Genomic DNA, 9,562 nt, shown 5'->3' with positions numbered 1-9,562 from the left:
CAACAACTTAAGAAGTGAAGATTATCGAAGTATATTGATTAAATACCTCATTCATCCTTATGTAGAATTAAATGCAGTTGATATATACCAAATCTTAGAGAAGCATTTATGGATGCCAAACATCTAATTCATTATTTAGCAAACCCTACCAAGTTTGGGAAGGAAAAAGTGCTTATGCAAACAAACAAGAAAAAGAAAAAAAATATGGAATTGAGACTTTTCTTTTTCTAATTTACAGTGACTCTATTCAATTTTTTACTTACAATACATCCAGGCTACAAATAAGGCCGAGTTAGCCTGAGCTCAGCAAGAAAAATTAGGTCTACCTGGGACAGTCAATCGGGCTGAGCCGGATCGAGCTCGACCTACTCGATTCGAACAAATTTCACTGAGTCTAAGATTTAATTGAGCCGAGCTGAGTTTGGACTTAAATATTAGGCTCGAACTAAATGTGAGTTGAGCTTAAACCATACTAGGCTCAAGTTTGATTAAAACCCCGCCAATATATGGGTATAATTATATATGCAAAATATATATAATAATATCTATAATTTATAATTATATATATTACGACATAAAATGTCAATAATTTATATATAAATTTGTATTAATTCATAGTTATAAAATATATATTATATATCATTATGTATTTAAATTATAAGTTTGGACCAAGCTAGATTTGAACTTGAAACACACGTAATAGTGTGAGTTGAGATTGAACCTTTTAATGTGATTCCGAAATCCAAAAGCTCGAACCCCGAAAATTCATATAATTTGTGAGCGGAGTTTGTAATTGCTAAAGTCAGTTCAAAAAAACCTAATTGACACCCCTAGATCTACCCTCTCGTGTATTATTAGATTGGATTGAGGTTGGGTCTCAAAATTAGGCCCAATTTAATTGTGAGCCGCGTTTGAATTTTATGAGACTAAACCTGAATATGTGTCATCTAATAATTATATGTATTATAGGATGCATAATTTATAATTTATATATATTGGTAAAAGAATTTATATCATGTTATATACAAGAACGAATTTACTGTGAGGTTCTCAAAATTTTTATATTTTTGTGAATCAAATATATATGAGTTTTATAAATATTATTACCCCTAGCCTTACATGTATTGTCCAAATCTCAAAAGCTATATTTAGTTTGTGAGCTAAATTTAAAATTGTCAAAATCTGGACTTGCCAACAGCCTAAATTTGTTTTGCTGGCCAAATTTGGAATTTACCAAAACCCGACTCAGCTACAAGACTCAATAGCCCTACATACTTCCGCCTCATACGACTACGACAAGCAGAAGAGGGGAAGAAAGTACTAAGTCTTCCGTGTGTTTTTTAATTTCCTTACCCATCTATCCGTATATTATCCCTCTCCTATTCTATATATCTTATCCCTCTCCAATCCTAATTCTCGGAAAAGAAGAAGAAAAAGCAAGAAGGCGAAAGATGTCACGCTGCTGCTCGCAGTGTGGTAGCAACGGCCACAACTCTCGCACCTGTGGAGGAGGGTCGTCGTCGGCGTCGGCCGCGGACGGTGGTGGTGGTTCCGATTCCGGTTCCGGGCCTATCAGTGAGTTCATGCTGTTCGGGGTGAGAGTTAAAGTGGATCCCATGAGGAAAAGTGTGAGTATGAATAATCTGTCCGACTACGAGCACCACCCCTCTAACGCTTCTACTATTCAAAAAAATTCTGTTCACGTTGATGCGTCTGCGCCCAAGGCTGCCGATGACGTCGCCGCCGGTTATGCCTCCGCTGACGACGCCCTCCCCACCCATCACTCTTCCACCGCCGCTAGGGAGCGTAAGCGAGGTTTGTTCGAGATCACTCCATCTCTTTTGTTAGTTATCTATTTATTTATTTATTTTTATGTTATGTTAAGAAAAAAAAATCTGTTTTCTAGTCTATCTGTTTATGTATTGGAGTAATTTTCTTTCGGCATCATGGATGAGATAAGAAAGGGGAAAAATAAAAAAAGAACTTTCTTTTGGCATCTCAGAGCTTTTGTTACAAATATGATCCTTGGTGTTGGCGTTTGAATGTTTGAGAATTTATCGGTAGGAAGAATTCAATGTAAAGATGGTGTAAATTCTGTCGATCCAATGAGATAAATTGTTTTTTTTTTGGGGGGGGGGGGGGAGGGTATTACAAGTTTTGATTTTTATATTAAAATTTACTTGATTTGATTTGATATGATCAGGGGTTCCTTGGACTGAAGAGGAGCACAAGTTGTTTCTGTTAGGATTGCAGAAGGTGGGAAAAGGGGATTGGAGGGGTATTTCCAGGAATTTCGTCAAGACTCGCACCCCTACCCAAGTTGCCAGCCACGCCCAGAAGTACTTCCTCCGCAAAAGCAACCTCAATCGCCGTCGCCGCCGATCCAGCCTCTTTGACCTCACCCCTGACTCGGTAATTTTTTTTTGATTAATTATTATCACCTGATTCACCATATATAGGGGTAATGTATCCTGATTGCTTGACTTGTCCACAGAAAAAGTGACCAAGTTCGTCTTTTTTGGCTTGCTCTTGCAGCTGTAAATCGTTGTACCTTTTTTTCTTTTCTTTTTGCCCACCAATTATTTGTATGGATGTTGCCTATGAGTTGCTTTTAGTCCTGAAAGAAAGGGTTGCTAGGAATTTGGATTTGCAGATTGAGGACGGTCAAACAATTAACATTCTTTTGGGATGTGATTGAATATAATGAACAGTAGTCACCAATAACAACTCAGATATATATTGGTATTCATGTGGAGATATTGGCTGAAACAAGAGCATTCCTTCAATGTGATTATGATGGGATTCGTTTAAAGTTCTTTTTTCTTAATCATCCTGCTTTTACCGCACAGATGTTATCATCAGAGTCATTTATGCATCTTTTGTGATGATTATTTTATTCAGGTCACTGGTGTGCCAATGGAAGAGGGAGACGGTCATCTAGATGAAACAGCGAATCCAGCCCTCCCTGCAACATCAATGCCTCCCAACGAAAACTCCAGCGTCAATGGATTTGCAGGAGCACCATTCCCAGTCACAGTTGGTCCCATTTTGGTACCAGTGCAGGTTCGGAATCCTTTGTCAAGCATGACCGTCTGCCAGGCTGATGCTTTCGGTAATGGATCAGCTCTCGTCGTGCGGCCCGTCCCAGTTCCGGTGCCTAATTATGCCACATCAACCGTCTTTAACTTGAACCAGCGAGTGGCAGCTGAATCAGTATCTCTGAGGCTGTCGCTGTCATCATCTGATCATCAGAGGCAGTCGTCTACAAGGCACCCAGCCTTCCAGAGGATGCCAAGCTTCAAGAATGGAGATAGCATTATTACTGTTGCTTGAGGGACTGGGGCTAAAGTAAGTTCTTGAAAGGAGAACTTCGGAAGAGATTAATTTTAAAAAAAAAAGAAAAGAAAAAGAAAATTGAGTTTTTTATTATTATTTTTTGGGGTTTTTTTTTTTTTTTTTGGGGAAGGGGATTGTTGTTTTTAGGACGTAGATTAGGTAAATTACATGATGAGGTAGAGTTGGACCTTTTTGTTTTGTACAGACCATAAATGTGGCATCCCTTGATTAAGACTTGAGGTCTTTATGCTAGCTAATACTGCTACTGTTTTAGATTCTGGATTATTTGCCTGCTGCTTTTGTTTGTTGTTGCTTGCTGGGGATGGTGCTGCTTTCAAGTAAGCTGAGCGAGTGGTTTTGGCTTTCTTCATGGAGAAGAAGAGAAAACATCACAAAGTTTTCTTGGGTGTTGTTGCATAAATCAATCTTCTCTTCTTCCTGGATGCGATTGGGATAAGAGGAGAGATTTCCGGGTGAATGATATCTTGAATGAATCAAATCATGAATGAAAGTGGATGATTGATGGGGCGGTGGATGAGTCATCATCGTTAACTTTGTACTGACAACAACAGTGGTTGGTAGGGCCGGTCGGTGGTGCTATCGGATAATCTATTCTGCGTTATCCCATCCGGGACGGGACTACCATTTGCAGAAAGGGTCCACTATATCTGGCTTATAATTTATAGTATATCTTTAAGAAAAGTAGAAAACTTGACAACTTAGAGCAAGTTAAAGTTGATTTATAGAGTTGGTCCCAATGTGCCAAAGCAAAGCATTTGGAGGAGCAGCAGACTTGCTTTGATTTTTGTATCAATCATCGATCATCTTCAAGCATGAAATGCAAGAAGCAAAGTTTCAGAAGGACGAAAATGATTGTACTTTTGAGGCTTGGGTACCTGCATCATCTGCATGCCTCTCTTTTTCTGTAATACCGTTTAAAAGAATTTTCTCATGCCAATAATGGACTTTTAAACTTTCAAAAAAAAAAATCTTTATAAAAAAAAATATATGTTACACTGATTATTCCAAATAATAGTTCAAATAACACTATCCAAACACTACTAGTACTATTATTACTAAGAGTTACCCCAAAAAACATGTACTTTTCCGCCTGATGTACCTTTTTTTTTGTTGTCCTTTTGGTTCTTTCCTTAAAAAAAAAAAAGTAGGTTTTGTGCACAAGAATTTTCATGGCACCAATATTGCAGGGTCCAACAAGATACAGCTAACAAGATAGATAGACAGACCAGTCATCTTTATGTCGCATTGCATCGAAAGAGAAATAAGGTGAGACAGTTTCCAAGGCTTTCTTCGAATTCTTTAGTAAGCTTTGGTTCATTGAGAAGAAAGCCACGGGTTGGGTGCTACATAAGTGTACCCTTGAAAGAGCTCGCCTGATGTAGGGGTGGCAGCTGGTGAATCATCTGGAGGCATTGTCGTCCAACATCTATCAAAATTTGCAGTGCAATCCTTGCCACTCACATCTGGCTTGAACTTAGGCTGAAGTTCTCTGCCTTCCAATTTCTTCCAGTTGATTGACCGAAACCATTTATGAGACTTGATTTCATCTCCTCCCCTGAGCCCGCTGCCCAATCTTTTGGATGGGTCTTTCTGTAGCAACTGATGAGATACAATTGTTTTAAATTACTCTCTGTTATGTAACAAAATGGATAGGGTGAAACAGGAACAGAAAATAGTGAACCATACTCCTTTGAGCAAAGAATGAGCTTCGCTACTCAAGCGAGGTGGAAGCTTCAACTTTTCATTGATGATTCTCTCCTGAAGCTTCTTTCTGCTCGAATGGACATATGGTGGCTGGAAAACATGTATCAGCATAAGTGCAGTTTTTTTTGCTTTGAAATTTCAACTGAAAATAGTTAAAATTTGGTCATCTAAAACATCCTATTGGTGCATGCAGGCAGCCCAGATAAAAACTTAAAGAGAGGACCAGACCTATGAAAGCAATTAGCACTGTGAGCATAAGACCAGGCTATTATAACAGATTGTATAAATGATTATATTGGTTTTTCATATTCCTATATGCAAAAGGAACAGGCTTTCACAGGTAAGGGTCAGTAGATGGAACCTAAAAAGTTAATTCAAAACTAACCAACACAGAGTGTATCTTGACAAAATGTCTTCACAATGAACAAGTCAAAGCTGAGCAAAAGAAAAGAACCACACAGGAAGAACAAAAGTACTGATTGTTTTGGTTGGCATCTTCTAAAGGATAGTCTCTAATTGGAATTTGACTCCAAGTTTATTCTCCCTCTTTAAGAATACTTCTTTGCATATTACTCGATTTTCCAAGATAAGGATTTCTCATGGCCCTTTAATTTTATAGTACTTAGCCTCATTTTATCAAGTCATTAGCATGGGCTAAGGAACGGTTTCAGAACAAGATGTTTTAGTAGTTTCTTCTCGCAAATATTTCCCATTTCATGTTTGACAAATACTTAGGCAAAGTATAGCAAACATGTCATATGGCTCGTAAGAGCTTCTCATAGCAAACCTATCAGTGGATGATAATTTGTACAAGGATGAGAAAAGAAAATGACTGGCTTAAAACAAAAGTACCCCTAATAGCACACACAAACTTATTATCATGATTTGAAAAAGGTGAAATTATTTTCATGATTTAAATGAGGTGAATCATACCCTCACAAAGACACTTAAAACCATGCTTAGATTATCACTCCTATGAGCATGACAAGTTTAACTAGATAACCTTCCTTCAAACCTCATAGATATCATAATAAAAGACTCAATACTTTTGAGTGGCAAAAGATGCCCTCCTCACAAATTCCTCTATCACCAAATTGCTTCAGAGAGAGAGTTAGGGGTAGAAAATTTCAGTTTAGTAAGAGTTAAGTTTGATTAAGTTGGGTTAAAAAGCCCAACATTGGAATTAAAAACTGAGACATTAAACTGCCATGCATCAGAGATAAACTAAATATTCCATTTTTACCACTTACCTTTCCAGTGAGCATTTCATACAAAAGTATCCCCACGCTCCACCAATCTGCAGCTTTATTATGGCCTTTGGCCAGTAAGATTTCTGGAGCCATGTATTCTGTTGTCCCACACATGGAATTGGATCGACTTGATTCATCAATCTCCTTGGCAAGTCCAAAATCAGTGAGCATCACCTGGACCAGAAACCAATCAAGATCAGAATCGTCAGAAACCAATCAAAATTAGTATTCTGCTCATGAATGACAAATTCTATGAATGACTGCTTGCAGCTATACTGAGAGCCTCATAGCCATTACATGCCCATCAGCATTCATCAGAATGTTTTCAGGTTTAAGGTCTCGATGAACAATTCCACTCTGGTGAAGGTGTGAAACGGCAGATACTATCTCAGCTGTATAAACCCTTGCCTGGTCCTCACTACCCAAGACATACCCAAGAAGTAGTATTCAGATCAATTGTAGATACCATGGTTTAGACTCATACAATCATGGTAATTGAAAGTGGTACCTGAAGATCCCCTGTCTGTAGAGATGATAGAAAAGATGTCCTCCATTTATAAAATCCAAGATTAGGTAAAGCTTAGATTTTGTCTGTTGTGATATGGAGAGGTGAATATGTTAGATAAGCACAAAAGAATGCAAAGGCTGGAATGTGAAACATCATATTGAAATCATGCCAAGAAAATATGGAAAAAAAAAACTAGAACAACTAGAACAAGATGCTACTTTGAAAGCATATGGTTGAAACCTGCTGAATTAGAAGAAAACAAAAGTTCTTGCAGCAAAAGATCATTTAAAATCTTTAGACGTCAAGGAAAAAATATTCAAATGAAAAGAAAAACTAAGATCAAGGCAAGAGATTTCAGGTATCTCCCATAGTCAAAAGGCCTACTTTTGTTAAACTTGCATAATAAACTACTTTCCGTGAACCTTAAAGAATGGGAGCAAAAGGTTTTCATTGCATAGTTACCACTGTCAGTGCCTTGGAAGATGGTTTGTAACATAGCACATACCATAGATACCTCGTCTTGACAAATTTAAAAAAAAAATAAAATAAAAAAGAAAGAACCATAGTTACCTTAAATCACCAAAATCTAAGATCTGTCAAGCCCTACAGTATTTGAACCAAATAAGCACATATCAGGGAGACATCAATTCTAGGCCAACAATAAAATCTCCCAATTATGATTGACTTGAAATCTTTCATGAACCAATGAAGGTCGGTATCCTGAAGAAACTAACACTAAATCCAATTTCTTTGGTCAAGACAGTTCTCTAACAGCTTTGAGATTTCAGTTTTTCAAAACTAATGCTCCCTTCCACAGGCGAGTCACAATGGGAACTAACTTAAATAACCAATTAAGTCAAAAAATACTCAGAGAAGTTCTGACAGATTTCACCTTAATGCTTAAAGAGCATGCTTTCCCTCTGACGATTTTTCTTTCTCCCATGATGAACTCATAAGAAAAGATCCAAAAATTTCCAGATTGCAAGAATTACAGCTGCCCAGCATAAGTGAGTTACAGGAGCTTGGAATTATGCAATCGGCTAAATAATTACAGTAGGACAGATACATGATAATTACTAAAATTGGAAACAGTCAGGGAGTGCAGAATAAACTAGATACAAAACAACAAAATTTCTAGCATAAAAGAAAGAAAATCAGGCTTTAATAGAGTAAGATATCCAGAGTAATATAGGAGCACCTGAAAAGAGTATCTAAGCTGAACAATGAAAGGATGCACAACTTTGGTGAGAATATCCCTCTCAGCCCTCATGTAATCCACGTGATTATTCTTGATAATAGTTTCCTTCCTCATGACTTTCATTGCGAAAATCCCATCACCGTTGATAACTACACCCCTGTTCATTCTAACCTGAAAAACCTTCCCAAATGCACCCTTTCCAATGACCCTCAATATTTCGAAGTCCCCCGGCCCAATCTTCTTCATCACTTGTTTTGCCTCCTCCTCCTCGTCCTCGTCCTCCTGAGTAGTAGCAGCAGCAGTAGTATTGTTACTAGTATTGAGATGATCCTCTTGAGGCCCTGGTCCACCGCTGACCTCTTCAATTTTTCCGCTTTCATCGTCCTCGTCATCAGAGTCATCGAGCTGAAATTCCTGTTGGAGAAAAGGTAGGGACTTTGAGGAGGTGAATCTTGGAGAAGGGCCCACGAAGGAATGGGAGCGGTTACGAATGACTTGCGGCTCGCCCAGTAAGATAGGGGCAGCGGAGGGGGAGGAGGAGGAAGTGGGAAGCATCACAGGGCCAAAGAGTTCGGAGAAATCGAGGTCCGGATCAGCAGCAGCAGGAGTAGATGTTGGGATATTGAGGCGGGTGAGCCTGGTGGCTAGCATGGAGCGAAGGGACATTTTCTGCTGATCACCAGAGGAGGAGGAGGAGGAAGAAGAAGAAGGCAACATCATCCTCCTGTTATCTTCTTTCTTGTTTTCCGGCGGCGACTGTAGTATGCGTCTAGACTTTGGGAATTGGGATAATCAAATCAAAAGAAGCCAGGAGACAATCAAGTCTGAACTGTCGGGGCAGGTTAAACAGAAGCAAGGATCACATTGTGCTACTACTTTCTCCAATATCAGAGAAAGCTCAAAAGAAAGATGAGATTTTGCGGCAGCCACAAATGAACGCTGCTGCTGATGCATATGAATTACTGTTACTATTAAGGGAGTGCAATACAACCAACCATGTTAGTTCCCGACACACAAAAGAAAGAAGAAAGAATAGATCCGGAACTGAATGGAACGGAACACTTGGTAGTCTCCGCTGTCGTCTTCAGACACAGAAATACAGGGTGGATTTAATCCTGTTCCCACCACTTACCCAAAGATTTTACTAGAATGGAAGGCAGAAAAAAAGAGTCTTTTTAAGTTTGAGCACTCTATGAAAAGCTTGGCCCAAAAGTAGAAAAATTGTGTAAGGTTCTAAAGTGTGAAATCAAACATCATCCGGTCACCCTCTTTCGTCTCAAGGGTAAACATCATCCGGTCACCCTTTTGATCATGTTATCATGAGAGTTCAAAACTCATGAAAATGAAAAGGACAACGATACAAGAAATTTTAAAACGAATGTGAATACCTCTGATTTATACAACAAAAAAAAAACTCTTCTTAATCCTTCTTGAACTTCACCATTACATGTACTCTTTAAGAAACTTAGGAGAGAGAGAAAAAAAAAAGATTGAACCTGTTTAAGAGTGCCAAATGGGTAGTCACTAAGAGAAAATGACAGGAAG

At 38.5% G+C, this 9,562-nt stretch overlaps 2 protein-coding genes across 3 annotated transcripts; one reads left to right on the top strand and one right to left on the bottom strand.

Moving 5' to 3' along the window:
* Positions 1-1,316: 1,316 nt before the first annotated feature.
* Positions 1,317-3,621, top strand: LOC113769514 (transcription factor MYB1R1-like). Its single transcript, XM_027313976.1, has 3 exons — positions 1,317-1,815; positions 2,204-2,412; positions 2,902-3,621. Exons 1-3 carry the CDS (start codon positions 1,452-1,454, stop codon positions 3,331-3,333), a joined length of 1,005 nt encoding a protein of 334 aa, XP_027169777.1. The 5' UTR covers positions 1,317-1,451; the 3' UTR covers positions 3,334-3,621.
* A 953-nt stretch (positions 3,622-4,574) lies between these two features.
* LOC113769533 (serine/threonine-protein kinase AtPK1/AtPK6-like) lies at positions 4,575-9,174 on the bottom strand. 2 transcript variants are annotated; one of them, XM_027314001.1, is made up of 6 exons: positions 8,018-9,173; positions 6,820-6,902; positions 6,609-6,729; positions 6,312-6,485; positions 5,044-5,151; positions 4,575-4,956 (listed from the first exon to the last, which is right to left on the bottom strand). In XM_027314001.1, the coding sequence occupies exons 1-6, from the start codon at positions 8,735-8,737 to the stop codon at positions 4,672-4,674; spliced, it is 1,491 nt and encodes a 496-aa protein (XP_027169802.1). In that variant the 5' UTR covers positions 8,738-9,173; the 3' UTR covers positions 4,575-4,671. The 2 variants fall into 2 exon arrangements, with proteins under 2 accessions (XP_027169802.1, XP_027169803.1); XM_027314002.1 differs by lacking the exons at positions 6,609-6,729; positions 6,820-6,902 and having other exon boundaries at positions 8,018-9,174.
* Between the last annotated feature and the right edge of the window lie 388 nt (positions 9,175-9,562).

This window comes from Coffea eugenioides, chromosome 4, assembly GCF_003713205.1.
Source record: "Coffea eugenioides isolate CCC68of chromosome 4, Ceug_1.0, whole genome shotgun sequence".
NCBI classification, from domain to species: Eukaryota; Viridiplantae; Streptophyta; class Magnoliopsida; order Gentianales; family Rubiaceae; genus Coffea; species Coffea eugenioides.
Note: the sequence above shows the minus strand (reverse complement) of the source record. Positions and strands in the feature narration are given on the sequence as shown.